Source organism: Tiliqua scincoides, chromosome 1, assembly GCF_035046505.1.
Source record: "Tiliqua scincoides isolate rTilSci1 chromosome 1, rTilSci1.hap2, whole genome shotgun sequence".
Lineage (NCBI taxonomy): Eukaryota > Metazoa > Chordata > Lepidosauria > Squamata > Scincidae > Tiliqua > Tiliqua scincoides.
The window spans coordinates 275648823-275667877 of record NC_089821.1 but is presented as its reverse complement, the minus strand read 5'-3'; the positions used below and the strand labels follow the sequence as shown (position 1 = coordinate 275667877).

The 19055-nt window shown below is 42.3% G+C and overlaps 1 protein-coding gene across 1 annotated transcript in view; it reads left to right on the top strand.

Moving 5' to 3' along the window:
* Nucleotides 1–18023, top strand: part of USP34 (ubiquitin specific peptidase 34) — a 159522-nt gene extending 141499 nt beyond the window's left edge. The window contains exons 70-80 of the mRNA XM_066626313.1: nt 889–967; nt 1091–1217; nt 3326–3433; nt 4966–5070; nt 7597–7721; nt 8348–8471; nt 9438–9517; nt 12725–12865; nt 13523–13669; nt 14300–14459; nt 16773–18023. Of these exons, the coding sequence (XP_066482410.1) occupies nt 889–967; nt 1091–1217; nt 3326–3433; nt 4966–5070; nt 7597–7721; nt 8348–8471; nt 9438–9517; nt 12725–12865; nt 13523–13669; nt 14300–14459; nt 16773–17380 (1804 nt within the window). The 3' untranslated portion in view covers nt 17381–18023. The remainder of the gene's footprint in view (nt 1–888; nt 968–1090; nt 1218–3325; nt 3434–4965; nt 5071–7596; nt 7722–8347; nt 8472–9437; nt 9518–12724; nt 12866–13522; nt 13670–14299; nt 14460–16772) is intronic.
* Nucleotides 18024–19055: the final 1032 nt, after the last annotated feature.

Genomic DNA, 19055 nt, shown 5'->3' with positions numbered 1-19055 from the left:
TAGGGCAGTTGTGTCTTAAGCCTTAGAGAGCCATCAGTCCCTAATCTGTTTTGCATTGCCTAGTAACCTGAACTTTTACTGAGCTAAGGTTTATTCAATCCTTATTTTCTAGAAAGAGGCAGAGTAGTAATAGTAGTATTAAAAATTTTTTATCCTGCCTTTTTCCTTTTAGAGATTCAAAGTAGCTTACAACATTAAAAAAAGTCCAGTATAAAAAACATTGTAAAAAAAAAGTAGCAGTTATCCCATTTTTGTCCAGCCCACAGGTACATATTTGATCCCTGTTGTATATATGCAAATTGGACAGTTCAGTAAGCATGTAACTGTAAATATTTATATGAAGATTATTTTCTTTGCTGCCTTTGCTATTATGTAACCTTTGCTGAAAGTCCTCTCATGATTGCCTCATTTGAAGGTAGAGGGACTTCTGTAAGATATTGTTTTAACAGTAAAACTCCTTGAGTTAATGAAGGAGTTGATTATTTGTGTTGATCAGTTGTGTTCACATGGGAGGAGAAGTGCCTCAATGAACTTGTTAGAATATTGGAAGAATCTCCTGATCCTGAAGAACAGCTGATATGCTGAAATTTATCTGGAGCTATCTATCTGTGAGACTGCCCTGAGCTATAAGCAGCAGAGAGGGGCCCATTTGAGATAGTTGGCAGGAGATAAGAGTCAAAGTGCTTGTGGTAGAGGACAAGCGTACCACAGGTTTGCAACTGAGCAGTTAAAGTAAAAGCTTGCAGGGCTGATTATGGGTTTGAAGGACTGTGCTCACACCGTGTCACATTGTAATCTAATACCTGCTTTGAACACTTGAGTTTGTGAAATGGAACACATTGCGGTCGTAAGTCAACCTAAAGATTTTATTAAACTATTTTTTCCTAGTGCCTTCAGAATATTATTAGAAACTGATGAGGACAGGCTTCTTGTTGTATTTAACAGAGGCTTAATCCTGATGACTGAGGTAAGATTATGATTGGCACTTGTTTTTTTTCTTCTTTTGCTGATGAAATCCAGATATATAGAATACTTAGTGAAATGTTACTCATGTCCTGTGTCACTGTTTTTCCTTTTTTAAAAATGGTAGTCCTTCAACACATTGCACATGATGTACCATGAAGCCACAGCTTGCCACGTAACTGGAGACCTGGTGGAACTTCTGTCCATATTCCTTTCTGTTCTCAAGTCTACCCGGCCATATCTGCAAAGAAAAGGTTTGGTTTTGAGACAGAACTTTTCTGGGCAAGTGTGTGTGTGTGTGTGTGGGGGGGGGGGGGAACGTAAATGGAGATACTGGCAATGGAGAGGGCATTTCATATTTTCTTTTGCTCTAAATATAGTTGTCAGCAGTAATGGTTTTAAATTGCCTTCTGTGTGGGGCACCAGTGTGGTTCATCACCTAAGTAACTTCAATCTGGCTGTCAGGGTTCAAATCTCAGCTCAGCTAGGTGGTCTTAGGCAAGTTGTCGCTCAACCACATCCCTTCCTCAATCATAAAAGAAAGTATTGAATGGTGACCTACCTCTGTCCTTACAGCACTTCTGAAGATTAATAAATCAGACCCACTTCATTAATGAGCACTAAACCCCAGACTTGCTTCCAGGTGTACAATCTGCAGCCAATCCCAGCTCTCTGAAGAGTTCATCTCAATGGTGCATGTCTTTTGGAAAGCATTTTTATTATTTATCTATCATATTTTTACCCACCCTCTCTGCCCCTAAGAGGACCCAAGGCAGCTTACAAGAAATACAAAAAATAAAAATACAATTAAAAGTTACAATATAATATCAGTAAAACGGTCTATAAACAGATTACAATAAAAGCAAAAATACAATTAAAAAGCAAGGGCAGCATTGAAACACTATATAAAACATCCAACCTGTATGTTATTCAGATGTCCACATTTTAAAAGGCCGAGTCAAATCTCCTAGTGTCAGTGATAACATGGGCCACCACATTCTGCACTAGTTGCAGTTTCCAAACTGTCTTCAAGGGCACGCTTGCATATTATGTTCAAATTTCTGTTTATGTGTGGACATCCACTAAATTTGAGTGTTGGTAGGGATAGGACAGACAAAAGAAAATATTTCTTTATCCAGGTGTAAATAGTTTGTGGAACTCCTTGCCACAGGATGTGGTGATGGCATCTGGCCTGATGGATGCCTTTAAGAGGGATTGGACAAATTTCCAGATGAAAAGTCCATCACAGGTTGCAAGCCATGATGTGTATGTGCAACCTCTTGATTTTAGAAGTAGGCTACCTCAGAATGTCAGATGCAAGGGAGGGTATCAGGATGCAGGTCTCTTGTCTTGTGTGCTCCCTGAGGCATGTGGTGGGCCACTGATAAAGGAAGCTGGACTAGATGGGCTTTAGACCTGATCCAGCAGGGCTCTTCTTATGTATGTGTATGCCTTAAAAAAAGTGTGAAGCAAAACCCTAAGAAAATGTTCTGTGTCCTGCCTAGAAAACCGCTTTGATAGCAGGGCTCATGTCCAGACATCCACAGTCTTCGTTGCTACCCTCACTGTGTCAGGTGGGCTTGTGCCTTTTGGGCAAGGGTGATGAACAAGTTTGGAGATGTCCTGATCACTGAGTGCTGTCAAGCCTTATGGTTATCATTCCTGCTCCAGAGCAGGAGAGGGTTGCTATGGCTGCACTCAAGCAAGTGTTCAGGATGGTCTGAAAGTCCAGGTCCACACTTTGTTCTCCTACTCAAGAGGGGGATATCAGTTACGCCTGGCCAAGCCATCTGACACCTTCTCCCCTCACCTCTCCTGCTGTGAAGTAGGAGGGAAAAGCACAGGGTTTTGCTGTGTTCAGTAGATTTGTCATACCATGAGCAACAACTTATAAGAGTTTCCTAGCGACTTTGAAAAAGATTGCAGTAAGCGCAAATATGCAAGGAAAACCCATTTTAAAAGCCACCTATCTGTGAGAGCATATGGAATAAAAAACGGGTAAATGCATCCAGTGAATCCTAGCTAGACAAGTTCGCTCACTTCTCCAAGGGCACAAGCTCTGGAGCAGAACAATACAGGGAAGAGGGTTGCACTTGGGTGCAAGTTCATGAAGAAAGTCACTAAACAGCTTGGTGAAACCTTATTGGAAGTCTGATTTGTAAAGAGCAGGCATTCTCTCTCATGGGAAGAGGGTATCCTTGGACATATTGCTCCTCTGTCTTTCTCCATATGCCATGGCAGCATATGTAATCAGGGTTAAGGCAAAAACTTGCATCACAATGGAAAATCCCCATACAGACTTCCCTGGAGATGGTGAGAAAGTACTTACTTGCATTAACCTGATGGTGTTCTGTATTTGCAGATGTGAAACAGGCACTGATCCAGTGGCAGGAGCGAATAGAATTTGCACATAAGCTTTTAACTTTGCTGAATTCATACAGTCCTCCAGAACTTAGAAATGCTTGTATAGGTAAGGTCTATTCAAATTAGTACAGTCCCAAAAGAGCTGCTGAGCAGTACATTTGCAGGCTTTAGATTAATGTGTATCTAAAATCCAGTGTCCACATGCAGCCATCTCTGCAAATGACCCCAGATGAGGGTTGTACAAGTCATCTTAGCACCCCTCCCTTTGCTTCAGAAATAAATGGGCTTATGTGAGTGAACTCTGTCTCCTCCCACTTCTAAAGCAGCCAGGACTGGAAGAGAGATAGTGTTGGACTTGGATATTGCTTTGAAGTTTTTCCAACTAAAAATCTTGCATCTGTGGCCCCTAAGTGGCCAGAGGGGTGTTAAAGTGAATACACACCAGGTTGAATCAAAGTGAAAATCAACTCTATGAGCAGGATCTAAAGATGTGCATGGGGTTCCTTTGACATTCCCCACCCCCATCCATTCATATTCCTGGAAATGTTAGTCCAGAAGGGGCAGGGTGGTCCTGTTGAGCAGTCCATGACATGGCATAAGGAGTTGCAGCCTTTCAGCAAAACTGGAAAAAGTTATGCAAAATAGTAAGAATAAGCAAATAACATTGTGAGAAATATTATGCAAATTTTTTCAAATAGCATGATTTATACAGGATGCGTGCTAAAATTTTAAATTCTGCAGAAATGTGGAGCTTCCTTCTGTGGAGTCGGACCTTAGTTCATCTAGACTAGTGGTTTCCAGTCTGTGGGCCACAGGTTTCCAACCAATGGACCACAGGTGGTTAGTGAGAACTTGAAAAGTGGTCCCACCAGGTCTCATGAAGCAAAATTAAAAGCAATTGTTAATTTTAATAAGTGCTTCTGATCAGAAGTGTCCTGAAGAGGTGTGACACCTAGTACAGCCATCACCCCTATGGCACAGTGTCACCTCATGTGCGCCAATCACTTCTGAAGCTGCCCACCCAGTTGGATGTGGTCTACAACAATTTCAGTTTTTTCCTCAGTCGTCCACAGTCTCCTAAAGGTTGGGAACCACTGGTCTAGACCAGGGGTCTCCAAACCTTGGCCTGGGGGCCAGATGTGCCCCGCGGAGTGCCTCTATCTGGCCCACGGCTAGCTTCTGATCCCCTGAGAGCCTCTGGCCCAGTTGACCAAACACAACCAAAGTTGTGCTTGTGGGGTGGGGGAATGGGGGTCCATTTAAGTGCGTGTGCTTTATTTCTTGGGCTATTTTGATGCTTGGAAAAATCCTGGACATTTGAGCACATTCATTCCAGTCATTCATCTAAGTTCCATCTCTAATGTATTTATTTAAATTTTATATTTAATTTTTTTCACCGTCCCTCAACACCATGCCAGATATTTGATGCGGCCCTTCAGCCGAAAAGTTTAGAGACCCCTGGTCTAGACCAATAGTGTCTATTCTTACTGGCAACAATTCTCCAGGGATTCAGGCAGAGGACATTTTCCTTTGAAACTGGAGATACCAGGGATTGAACCTGGGATCTTCCATATGCAAGACAAGTGCAATACTACTGAGCTATGGCCCTCCTCTTCAAAGTCCATCTTTTCTTTGCAGATGTCCTCAAGGAGCTGGTGCTGTTAAGCCCTCATGATTTCCTGCACACTCTGGTTCCATTTTTGCAGCATAACCATTGTACATACCACCACAGCAACATCCCAAGTATGTATTTTTATCTACGAAAAATATGTTTGATATGCTTCTATATTTTATATAATATTACAAAGTTACTTTGAGATTTTAGACCTACCTTGAGGCAAAAGGCTGAAGTGGGTGGGGGTTGCAGAGGAAGTTTGGGATTTCTTCTTTGTGAACCTCAAGAGATGCGACCAGTTTAAAGTGTTTCAGGGTTTCAGGCATTGTCTTACACTTTAACCATTTGCAATAATGTAGAAAAACCAGTGCATATACATGGATTGTTCTGGATTTTTCTGCTTCTAATCATAGCTTTGTGAGCTGCCCTAGAAGCGCTTAAGGGCAGATACAATAAACAAATATGTAGCACAGGATTGGAAAGTGAGGGTGATAAGCAGAAACCACCTGGACTGCTTTGCATGGGGAGAAATGGTGAGAGGCTATCAGTGCTGTGTTGATATCTTAGCTAACAATGCAGTGCCTGTTGCCCCTGAAGGTGAAACAAAACCATCATCCACAAACTTTTGTTCCTGTTTCAAGGAATTTGTGTTCACATTTAGGCAAAGGGGCTAAATGGCAAAGACTTAGGAATGACAGGGTTGCATCTTAAGATTGGAAATGGTTGCAACTACTGATATATTTGCATTGGATTTGAGGTTGGAATGGGATAATCTAAGAACATCTGCAGGAGTAGAGATTTGAAAGAGGGAGGGTTCTTAGTTGGGGATATTCATGTTGCTTGTCATCATCTTGTTCTAACTTCAGGTAGGGCTGAGAAGACAGCAGGGAGCTAAAGAGGAATTAGCCCTAAAAGACCATAGTACCTGGGCCCAATGCAGCACCTTTCTGACACAGGGCACAGGGTGTAGCACCTTTCTGACACTGAGCAGCTCTAGGTCTAATGAGTGTCCAGTCACCACCTGGGAGTCCCATGTATGCCACCTTGAGTTATGTGATGGAAGAAAGGTGGGATAAGAATTCAGTTACTGTAGATATTCACCTACAGTACATAAAATTTTTGCCAAGTAATCAAGTTCCAATTATCACTTCGACTTATCTCTGGGTCATTCAGAGGGCAGAGCCTTTCAACTCTGAAAAGTTTCATTTCTTTCTCAAGCAGCAGGCAGGCATGGCTCATTAGAAGTAATTTGTTTCTACAGCAACTTCACTGGGAAATTCCAGCCAAAGTTAACCTTTTATTCTCTTTCCTTCTGCTGCAGCCTGGTTCTGCTTTGCAAATGCTTGCAAAGCAGGTCTGTTTTTTTTAAACACCAGGATGGGATCCGCCTTTCCATTTGAAGCAGGCTACGATTAAGTGCACCCTTACTTAAGAATAACACCCATGGAAAGCAGTGGGTCTACTTCTGAGTAAAAAGGGTTGCAAATATATGCAACTGCATCTCTCTGCTGTGAATTGAATTGCACACTCTCAGTTATGTGTTATGGGTTGTATATTGTATGTAGAGCTTCTGGCTTAACACACCAGACACCTTAAAGGTGGATTTGATTCATGGTTCTCCTGCAGTAGTTCCCAACCTTTTTCACTTGTATATCCCTTGGCAGCCCATTTCCATAAATTGCACCCTTCATATTAGCAAAATGTTTGTAATTAATAATACAAGCCCTCATCTCCTCTGTATGAAAGCCCAGACTTCATCTATTTATCACAGTTTTGCACCAGAAGTGTGCTGAGAAATTCTGGGTGATTCATCACTTTTCATATTATGTTTCAGCTTTTTTACTGTGCTGATTTTCAATCACTGGTTCATAGATGAATTGATGACCAAAAACTAGCTATTGGTGGGGCTTTCACAGCCAACTAGCTACCTTCCTTCCTGCCTTGCTGGTCCTTGCAAGGCATTCTGGAGCACAGCCTGCCTTTTTTGCCATTATTCCATTCTTTTTCAAGTACCCCTAAAGGTCCTAAAGGTCCTGTTGAGTGCCCCTGGGAGTACATGAATACCAGGTTGGGAACCACTTTTTTACTGCTGTTGTTTACAGTGCACTTACTCTGATAGTGTTTACAAAAAGGAGGTGAAGATCAGAATTTAAAAAGAATAAAAATGTATCTTATGATCCTTTACTACGTTTTTAATAAATTAGAGACTATTGTACTTAGGTAACAATTAGTGGTAGGTTATTTTTCAGGATCTGACCTCGGGTGAAATCAGACAAAACTATAGTCAGACACCCCCCCCCCAAGTTTAGCCCCCGACTTATCCGAGGGTCATAGAAAATTCCATGATGGCTAGTTGAAAGCCTGCCCTCAGCTTATCTGTGGGGTCGACTTATAGGCGGGTGACTAGGTGAGTGAAATTGTGCGAAAGGGAGGATAGATAAAGAAGGGAATTATCTGTTGAATATGTTCTGCTCTAAGTTTTTATTGAATAAACGGAAAATAAAATGTAGAATACTGTGACTGACACCAGCCTTTTAAAATAGCTTTGGTTGGTACCAGCAACAATAGTAGTGTTTCTGTTTTTCTGTGAATAGACACAGGCATTTCATGTGGTTGCCTCTTTCAGTTACCAAACTGTGTACTTTCTATTACAGTGTCTCTTGGCCCTTACTTCCCATGCCGTGAAAATTTGAAATTGATAGGAGGCAAAAGTAACATCCGCCCACCTCGTCCAGAACTCAATATGTGCCTCTTGCCTACAATGGTTGAAGCCAACAAGGTATGCCTTTTGAGGAACAGGAGCTTTTGTTGATGTTGTATGAATCATCAAGAAAATTGTGTCATGACTGCTGGGGAAGAAAACCGCTTTTTTAAAAATGCATTTTTGTGCTTTGGCCCTAAGCATCATTGGTGAGCTCACTAAATGCTATGCATGGAACACAGTCCTGATGGCTGTGCTTGTATGACAAAAGCCTTTTCAGGAGGGTCTCCAGTCAACAATAATGTTCTAAGTGGCTATATTTTCTATCCCTCCCTCCCCTAGGCAGTTGCAAACATGTATGAGTTAAGTTGGAAAAAGTCTGGGGGCAATTTGTAGTCGAGAAGCAGCAGGCTGGAAAAGGGTTAAGCATACACACCACAGTTATTCCACTGCTTTAGACATGTCCTTTCCAACTGTGCTTCTTTCCATTAAAAAAAAAGATTGAAGTTTTCCTACATGCATTTGTGTGTAACATTTAATTAGGTCCAAAATAAACACTTAGTAGCATTTCCTGTTGTCTTGTGGCAGAAGATAGACTGTGTGTCCTGTGTTGCATTAGCAGTCTTTCCTTTGTGAGCATTTATCTTGCACCCTTTGATTTATCTGAAGTTTCCATGTAAATAAAAGTTGCCTTCAATCTTCAGGGCAAAGATGAAGTTTACGATCGTATGCTGCTTGATTACTTCTTTTCGTATCATCAGTTCATCCATTTGTTGTGTCGAGTTGCCATCAACTGCGAAAAGTTCACAGAAACATTAGTGAAGATGAGTAAGTATGAAGATAGTTAACTCTGTCTGCAGAATCTGAGCATTGCAAAATGCCTTTGATGGAAGTTTTTTAAAAGGAGACAACTCTACCTTGAGAGATAAATACAGTGCATTGCATTTGTTGTCAAGAGACTTTGAGCATATCAATGGTTCTGTGGTTACCTCTTATCTGTGGGCTACAGGAGAACACTGTTCCATATGACTGTCAAAGTTTATGGCCCAAGTGCTTTGTTTATATACTGTCCATATTTGGAGAGTCAACATGGGATGGCAGTGAGAACAGTAAAGATGTGGTTACTGTTGAACTACTGCTGTGCAACTACATAATCGCCCTAAAGCTGCAATTCTGTGGCACAGTTACTTCTGAGTAAACTTGCACAGGATTGCACTGTAAGTCGCATAAGTAACTAGGAAGCAAATTTGTTTAGAGGTGTGCATTGCTGAACAACTGTCCTCTTAACGATGGACTGCATATACACAACAGTGGTCAAAGCACAACAAGGAGGCTGTTAATGAAGCAGTCAGGTCACCTACAGCCTGCAGTAGAGTGCCTGTTTACCCAGCAAAGAGGCTCTTAATGCAAAGAAGAGGCAATCTATCTCCAGTAACCTGTGCAGCCAGCTAGTGTCCAGAAGGGGGTATCCGTTGACACAGCAACTAGATTGGACTGAATGTTCACTTACTGACCTAATCGCATAACAATGGGGATCAGAGAACATATCCCCATTATTAAGTGATGCACACCTGTGTTGAGCCTGGAGCAGTATCACTTGAGCTTCAGTGCTAGACATGGTTCTTTTTTAAAAAGTGACTACTTATAAATGGTACTTTTTCGTATCTGTTTGTACAAATCATAAAATGAGCAGCCAGCCTTCCCTTTAATTGTATAATAACTTCAGTTTTCAAAATTTTGGAATACATATGCTGTAAAAGAGAAATTGTTCCATTTTGTTTTCTAAAACCGTAGGTGTTCTCGTCGCATATGAAGGTTTGCCTCTTCATCTAGCTTTGTTTCCCAAACTTTGGACTGAGCTTTGCCAAACTCAGGTAAAATGTTAAATTTATTTGGGGGGGGGGGGGGAATCAATGGGTTGGATCCAAAGAACCATGAGCAGAAAGGAAATAGGGTTTGCCCAGCTTAGGTTGGTATACCAGCTGCTCCTCTGAATCAGTTAGACCTAGCTGTGGTTATCTGTGCTTTGATTACTGTGATGTATTTGACGGGGCTGCTCTTGAATACCATACAAAAGCTACCTTGTAAAGAATGTGACTGAATGGGTTTTGGCTGGTGCCAGTCAAACTGCAGCGCTCAGTTTTTATGCTGTCTTCACTGCTTGCTGTTCTTTTTCTAAGTGCAATTCATGGTGCTGGCCTCTACCTTTAAAGCCCTAAGGACTAAGGTGCCTGAAAGTGCACCTTAGTGCACTTTTGAAATGGCCCACCCTCCTGAGGTAAGCTGGGGGGCACAATCCTATAGATTCTGCCACTGACGGAATCTCAGTTGACAGTGACCCAGGAGAGGGCTTTCTCTGTGGTAGCTACCTGTACACAGAACACATTTCCATTAACTACCTTCCTCTCTGAAGGTTGATTCCTCTCTGCCTATTTTTTTGAATGGCAGATGTAAACCTATTAATTTTATTCTAGCTGCAGAGGGAGTAGAATTTCTCTTGCATGTTTTGTCTTTTTACCCTACTATCTTAATGATCTGATTCTTGCATTTGTTGCTCTCTATATTGTAACACTGTAATTGTTTGCATTTGTTTAAACACTGTCCCCTGCCTAATGGGGGGGGAAAGGGGGGATACAAGTTGAGCTTACCTATCTGTGGATTTTATATCTGCGTAACTGGCTCAATGCGGTCCCCTCTGAAGCCTTCGGAGAGTTTTCTTGAAGCCCACAGAGGCTGCCCACGTCCGCCTGCAGCCTCTGTGGGCTTCAGAATGGCCTCATAGCATGGAAAAAATACTTTTCCTGAGGAAAACTGGAAGTGACTTTTTAATGCCTTTTGAGGCATTCTGAGGCCCAGGGAAGCCCTCCCTCGGCCTCAGAATGCCTTGAAAGGCATAAAAATGTCACTTTCGATTTCCCTTGAGAAAAGGTTTTTTTGCACTGTAGGGCCATTCTGAAGCCCACAGGATGTGCGCAGTCTCTGTGGGCTTCAGAAAGGCCTCCAGAAGTGACCTAGCACAACTCTGGTTGCCTTTGTAGGGTTTAAAGGAACCAAAACCGTGGGTTTCCTCATCCACAGTTTTCAGTATCCATGGGGGGGGCAATATCCGATCCCCCATGGATACCTAGACCCCACCTGTACAAATGTTTTAACTAAGCAGATAAAAATCAGTGCTTGCACTATTCTGCAAAAACCTGTACAAGCGTTCACATGGTGCTATGATAGATATAGGTTATGTGGCCAGTTTCATTATTCTGCTTGTGCAAGAGGGTACATTAGTTCTGAAAATGAAAAGAACCTTCGGATTTGATTTCAGTTTTCTTGTGCAGTGTTCTAGTGCAGGGGTCTCCAAACTTTTCGGCCAGAGGGCCGCATCAAATATCTGGCACGGTGTTGAGGGCCGGAAAAAAAAATTTAAATATAAAATTTATTTAAATAACTTAGAGATGGAACTTAGATGAGTGAATACATGAGTGAATGGGCTCATTCATTCAACCTTCCTGGCCATTGAACACCCTCCAGACGCAACCAGAGCATAGTTCCAGTCAAGCTTGGCCACGTGGGCCAGAGGCTTTCAGGGGACAAGAGGCTGGCTGCGAGCTGGATAGAGGCTTGCTGCAAGCCACATCTGGCTCCTGGGCCGGGGTTTGGAGACCTAGTGTAAGGTATAAAGCAACTCATTCCACAAGCGGCAGTCATCTTCTAATGTGGAGGGGCACCTTTGGATCTCGCCTCTTTTACAAAAAAGTAAATCAAATCAGGAAACACTTTGCCATTTTTCCTTTCAGTGCGCAAAAGCATGCCCATCCATCTTTCACAGTGGAGGAGGGCATGCTCAGGTGGGTTGGTCCTCCTACTCTCTTCATAGAGACAGGCTATGCAAATTAGTTGTTCTTGAATGAATGAGTGAATGAATTATCCTGTCTTTCTCCTGGTGAGGTGCACTCAAGGCACCTTGCAACATTCAACAAATCACTAAAAGCAATAAAGTTAAAAAACACAATTCTAAGAACGGAAGGAGGAGCCACCCTCACCAGTTTGGTTCCTGTCTCAGGTAACAGCCTGCTAGAGGTGGCTGACCACTTTGGGTCGCCTTTGGACCAGAAAACTTAGATCTGCAGCATCTAGTTCCCCTCAGCCTCCTGCTGAGAGGTAAAGTGAAACCATCTGCAGTTTCTAAAGGGTTAAAAAAAGCTTCTAAATAGGCCACAGTAGCAGCACAAGAGTGCTCTGTGTTGAGGCAGAGGGCAGATTCTTCCATAGTGGGCCAGGGAATCCTCTGATCAGGACCTTCGGCATTTATCTCTTCACTCAGTAAATAACAGCACGATCCAGTCAGCCTGTGTCTTCCTTACTCAGAAGGTCCTCCAGCAACCCATATTCCAGTTCTCCCAGATTCATTCCTCATAAGGAAGACTTTTCTTTGAAAGACTCAGTCATTATTTTCAATGATGAGAAGCTTTCTAAGGATGGCGGATAATCAGCTGCAGCTGTTAGACTGAACCTGGGGATGGTGGCTTGTCCCTTGGCTCTTAAAGAACTGATAATTTGCATAGCCTGTCTCTGAAATTAGGAGCAACCCATTCAAGGATGCTATATAGAACTGCTTTAAAACTTAACCACATAAGTTCGCCTTCCCAGTATATGTAATGCAATAGGAGCTCCTTCTCTTCTGGGCAAGCAGGATTTTTCAGTGTCCCGAGTCTGCCCAAGGATCCCCACCCAGATGGAACATGGTTACACATCCCCCAGTAGCACTGGTCACCAACTGTGCCAGCATGAAACCGGGGAACAATTCGTGATGATTTCTTTTAGGGATGATTTCTGACTCTTTGGAGAGAATCACTGTTCTTACACTGATGCAGTGGGCAGAGTGATGCAGTGATGCAGAGTGTTGAGGAGTTGCTACAACTTTTGTGGTGTGTTGCTGTTTTCTGTTGAAGAGTGTCACAAGTGGAAGCCCTGGTGATTTAAATGAGTGTTGCTGAGCAGTAGTGGGTTGATGGGTTGCAGTCAAGAATGCCAGCAGTAACGCACATGTGATCCTCATCCAGAACCTTCTGTTTTCTCTTTCCTTTCAGTCTGCCATGTCGAAAAACTGCATCAAGCTCCTGTGTGAAGATCCTGTATTTGCAGAATACATTAAATGTATTCTAATGGATGAAAGGACCTTTCTTAACAACAACATTGTGTACACCTTCTTAACGCATTTCCTTCTCAAGGTATGGAAAGTTTGATGTCCAGGTTTGGGCTCTCCCTGTTGATCTGTAGTCACTGGACCCCAGCTCAGTCTTTTTGGGAGAGGCCAACCCCAAGCAGACATGTGGTTCACAAGAGCTTCCCAGGAGAGTGATGTGGTGATAAGTTCTGGCTATAGAGACCTACCTGGAAGTTTCTGGGCAGTCTCCTGCACTGCGAGTACGATGTGTGTATGGGTTTGGAACCAACATTTGCTGGCATTTGTAGTAACCATTTTGCTTGAAACTGAAATAGTTTTATTGAATTGAGATGGGGAGTAAGGTAGTTCTGCATTCTGTATTGTTTTCCCTTCTTGGGGAAATGGAAGAAAGCAGAGGCCTGCTAATTGGGGGGAGGGCTTCTGCTTGGTATGTGAATCTGATGCCTGTTCGTTGTGAGAATGTGCCTGCTTCTGTTTAAGGGAGTATTCACAGGCTCAGTGTGGATGCAAGAGAGAAAACCATGCTGCTTCTAGTGCTGTTCACTAGCCAGTTAAAATAGGATCAGCAAACAAGGCAGCATCCAAGATTCTGCTTTTTCCTGTGGCCTCGACTACAGAAAGATGTGGCTCTGTACTGAAAACAACTCTCCCACGAGCTCAAATTTTAAAATTTAGTTTCAAACTGTACTTTTTTTTACAGGTTCAAGGACAGGTGTTTTCTGAAGCAAATTGTGCCGGAGTCATTAACAATTTGGTTACAAATCTGATCAGCCAGTATCAGAGCCTAGAATCAGACTTTACCAACCAGAGAGTTGAAATTTTCAAAGCAAGCTCCACTTTAAATGGGGTAAGTTGTTGGCTTTTCATACATTATACTGACCAGTCGGCATGATTGCTGAGGTTTTGAATTGTCTTTTATACTTTCTGCTATTTCCTTTTTGATGAGTTAACTAGAATCAAGCAGTTTGAGACAGCGCAGGTTATTTACAGTTTTAATTTCAGTCCTTTTCAATGCTTCGGTCTGATTGAACATTTCTCATCTTTATTTTCATCTGTGCATGGCACACTGCACTTTGCTGGATTTTAAGATTCTGACTCTTGCTACTAAAATTTTCAGTATCTAAATGATACTCTTGCTTAAAAAGTTAATGCCAAATGTGCTGGATAAAGTCGCAATATCCCAGTATCATTGATATCTAATGATATCATTTTGTATCATTATATCATTATTTAAACATAATATTATTTATAATATAATATAGATATTACAATATGGTATCATTATGATAGCTAATGATATCATTAATACTAAAACCTTTTTCATAGTGTGAAAATAATTCAGGAGTCTTTTGTGCTGGAATAATGATGCCTAAGGCCCATTCTGGTAATACTGATGTATTGCCATATAAGTGCAGGATCATACTTACGTCAAGAGCTGGAATGCCAGTCATTAGTATTGTCTGGATTTTCTCTGCAGGACCTCCGAGCCCTCACTTTGCTGCTTTCTGTGCACACCCCCAAACAGCTGAATGCTGCCCTGATTCCAACTTTGCAAGAACTGCTCAACAAATGCAGGACTTGTCAACAACAGAAGAACTCGTTGCAAGAGCAAGAAGCCAAAGAAAGAAAAACTAAAGGTTTGTTCTGTCTAAATCTGGAGTTGCCCTAATTTTTCCCTTACTCAAGCTCTGTATCTATCTTCTGATGAACTGCCCTTGATTATCTTGGAGTGAACTCTTCCCCTCTGTTTCTTACTTGCTGCTACCATGTTTTATATGAAATAAGCACAATGATTTCCAACAGTGCCCCAAGTGGGCTGCATCCAAATTAAGCAGTCCCTTTGTGCCTGATGGAGCATTAATCTCCACCCCATTCCCATAAATACATCAGCCTTGATGTGTTGAGAACATGAGCTTTGATGTACTCGTACATGAAGAGTGGTGCTATAGTGATTCAGGAGTTAGACTTGCCATAGATCTAGAAAATCCAAGATCAAATTCCCACTTAGTCATACAGCTTCCTGAGTGACCCTGGCCTAGTCACTGTCTTGGGCTCACCTACCTCACAGGGTTGTTGTGAGGACAAAAGGAGGGCAGGAACTATGTACCTGAGCTCCTTGAAGGACAGGCAGTATAAAAATGTGAAAAATAAAGAAAATCAGCCTGCCAGAAGAAATAAGCATGTGGTGGGATTTCCACATGCAACCAATACTGCAGCTGACAGGCTTGGGAAAATCCCAGAAGCATCTCCCTTGCCCAGGGTGTCCCATCCCATCACTTAGCCTAGGTTGAGTGGCAAAAGAGGATGCTGAGCTGCAGTGATAGCTGGCCTGTCCGCCAAATGGTGTCCATTTATTTCATTATACCCTGTTCTTTAGTTGAGATCAGCTCTTAAAGAAGCTTACAGTTAAAAGCCCTTAAAAGGTACAATGTTGTTAGGGATCCTTGGAGGAGTTTGTGGCAGAGGCGTGGCTAGGTCATTTTACACCCGGGGCCCATAAATTTTTGGCACCCCCTCCCACACAAAACAGAATTATTTCCAGTAGTAGATGGGACTCGTTAGCCTGGGAAGGCAGCTCATCTGAGAGAAGGAAAACTCTGATCCCAAACCTCCACTGCCTTGTGGCTACATCCAGTTATGGAAAAGGCTTCAGGAGTCAACCTTGAGGCAAAATCCGGAGCCGGAGTCCCTGAGGCAGTTCATGGCTGAATACAGTCATGTTCTGGCAACTCCTGCGACGCCGCTGGAACCAAGCGTATTGGCCTCTGCCTTTCCATTGGACCATTTCAGCGACGTGGAGAGGGGGGATTTGCTGCATGGGTAACAGCCTATCCTCCATACCTACTTTACCCAGGCTTCGCGCTCTGGAGAGGACACTGTTCCTGAACCACCATTCAGAGCGTGACACCATAGTCTTTCGAGACTGAAGGATGCCAACAACAGTCATGACATGAAACAAATAATAATAATGGCCAGAAAGTAAACACAGTGAACGTTTCTCCACAAGCAGGGGATGAAAGTCAGTGCCCTCCCCTGCATGTAGTACTCACTGACATACTGCCCCTCTGTCTGGAGGTTCAGCATAGTTAATAACAAATAATAGATCTGTAGTCCACCATGAATGTTAGAATCCACTTTTAAAGTCATCAGAGCCAATGACCAACAACATCCAAAGTTTCCACCAGTGGCATCACTAGGGTTGGTATCATCCATGTGGTAACTCAGGGTGTCACCCCCACTAACTTATTTTACTATGCAATAGTTCAGGTCACCCAACAAATAAGCAACCAACAAAAAGCCAGTGGCCATGTTGACGACACTCACACAACTGAATAGGAGTCCTGTACTAGTATTAGCTCTGATACATGGAAATGAGAACTGACTCATTATGACACAGCATGGAACCAACAAGTTGTTAAAATGACACCACATTGGCTCTTGCAACAATCAGTCTCTTGAGTTAAAAAAATCCACTTTTTGTTACATATGGCAGTTGTGTTTTCTTTTTCTGGTTATTTGGCTATAACTTGATAGAACACAAATAATTCAATGGTTTGTTGTGTTACATCTACATTAATTTACCTCCTGAAATTTATTTTTTATATTACTCATAAATACCAAGGTTTTTGCAATTTTGGTCACTAGTGAGGTTACCCCCTCCCAAGATGTCACCCAGTGTGGTCTGTCCCACCCCCTAACTACACCACTGGTTTATGGTAGTGTCTTCTGATCCCTAGTGGGTGGTTATTCCAGGCTCTTCCAGTGGGAGGGGAAAGTTAGAGCTACTGAAGTTAACCATGTCAACCCTTGAAAAACACTTGAAAAAGTGTATGCCTCCACTTTTAATTTAGGGATTAAAAAGTCTGCTTCAGTTATCCAGAGTTTGGGAAAACAGGAAATCATTGTGGAGGAAATCAAATCTGTGTGTGTGTTCTGTTTTGACTTTGCAGATGATGAAGGAGCAACTCCAGTAAAAAGAAGACGGGTTAGTAGTGATGAGGAGCACACTGTTGATAGTTGCATCAGCGATCTGAAAACTGAACCTAGGGAGGCCTTGACTCCAACAAGCACCTCAGATAATGAGACAAGAGACTCCTCCATCATTGACCCAGGCACTGAACAAGACTTACCTTCCCCTGAAAATAGTTCCATTAAAGAATACCGGATGGAAGTACCGTCTTCATTCTCTGAAGACATTATGCTCGCCACCAGGTCGCAACATGGGGAGGAACTGTCAGGAGGTGGTAGATTTGAAGAATGTAAAGAGCTGAAAGAGCCCCCAAGCTCCAAGGATTCCACTGTTCTTGAGGATGATGTGGAGTTTCCCTCTACATCAATTTCTGCTGTTCTGTCTGACCTCACAGATTTGAAAAGCTGTGAAGGTCAAGCCTCACAGGACCCTGAGTCTGGCTTATCACTCAGTTGTAGCCATTCCAGAGGACTCTTAAGTCACATGCAGCAGCAGCAAGACATTTTAGACATCCTCTGCAGGACCATTGAATCAACAATTCATGTGGTCACAAGGATATCTGGCAAAGGAAACCAAGCTGCTTCTTGACAATAGAGGAGCATGTTTGCTTTTAAAGTCTTTTTTTCCCTTCAAAAATGCTGTTTGTATAAGTTTTGCTTATTTCTGTTTTGTGCTTCAGTTTGTCCAGTGCTTTCTGCTTGAATGGCAAGATTCAATTTATATGCTTAATTCTTGGTCAGGCAGAACTCCAGATTAAAAAGATTTAGCATCTGCCATACACTTTCTTAAAGGGCAATCAGATAATGAATATGTTTTATGTAATTCAAAGTTCACTGTAGTGGCTTTCATTTAATATGGCTGTCTGGGAGAACAGGGTCTCCTCACCCTGTAAGATGTAATTTAAACTTATGGCATTTTTACTGTGTATAATATGGTGTCCTCTGTGCCAGTTTTGTACCTTACAATAGAGGCAGATTGCCTCCAATCGCTGTGGTTTATTATCAAAATTAAGTTTACTTGTATACTAAACAACCACAAGAAATTTGATTCTGTAAAGAATCCTCTTTAGCTGTGGCCTGACAGTATATATATATATATATGGTGCTTTATTTAACAGAATACCTGTGGAGGAAATAAAGCACACTTGATGTAAAATTAATTGTTTTATTTTTATTGATATGACCGATTGCTATTCTGTGCACTTCATTAAACTGATTGTGATGACTTTTCATTCGTTTTTTATATATCTTGCCTAAGTGGTCCAGTTGATTGCCAGAGATGTAAACTGAAAGAGATGCACATTTTGGCATCGTGTCTCTGACATCCTGCACTGATTAGAGCTTACCTGCTTCTTCCTGAAGAATGCATGAAGCTTTGTAACAGCTCTGCTATATTCCTACAAGTCCTGAGTAAAGTGTGTTGTCTGACGGAGGTCTTATAAGATGAATGTTAATAAGAACAATTTGATTGCCTTCAGTCCTGTTGCAGTTGTGGTAATCAGGTGTGCCCATATACTCTGCCTTTGTGTTGAGATCCTGAAAGGCACATACAATGTATCTCCTTGGTTCTACATTTGTGTTTTTCCCATGTATTTCCTAGGCCAGGAAGAACTTCTCTCCTTGAGCTTCTTAATCTGAATATCAGTCTTTTGATAATCTAAAAATAATCTTAAAGCAAAGGTGTACTTAAAGGTGTAATCTAGGCTGTAGAGTGGTGGGACCCAAACTCCTACAGGGGAGTTGGGAACCAGGTAAATATTTGCATGGGCAGGGCAGTGACAGTGCTGCAGAGACAGTTGCTGCTGCCAAGGAGCCTTTTTACTTAGCTGGGAGGCAGCACTGGCCTTCTGCAGGGTCCTGGAGGCTCACAGCCTGCTGTCTGATAAAGGCTTTGTAACCAAACTGAGGAGGAGATCAGAGGGGGCTGCAAGCCTCCAGGTCTCTGCAGGAGACCAGCGCTGAACCCCAGGTAGGTTGCAACCTGCCAGTTTACATTTGTAAGCAATGTTCATAAAGAGACTATTGGTTAATCATTAACTACTGCCTCTATGAATCTTGCTTGAGACTTCCAGTATGGATTTACACTCAAAAAGATTGATTATATAGAGCAGGGGTAAGATTATAGTGGAATGAGGGACTTTGTACACAGTGGGGGAGGTGTTAGGACTCTTTTGTGCCAAAGTCCTAATGAGCCTACAACTGGAAACAAATCTTGCTAAGTTAAAAAATCATGCACAGAAAAAACTAGTCTGCTGTATATCAGT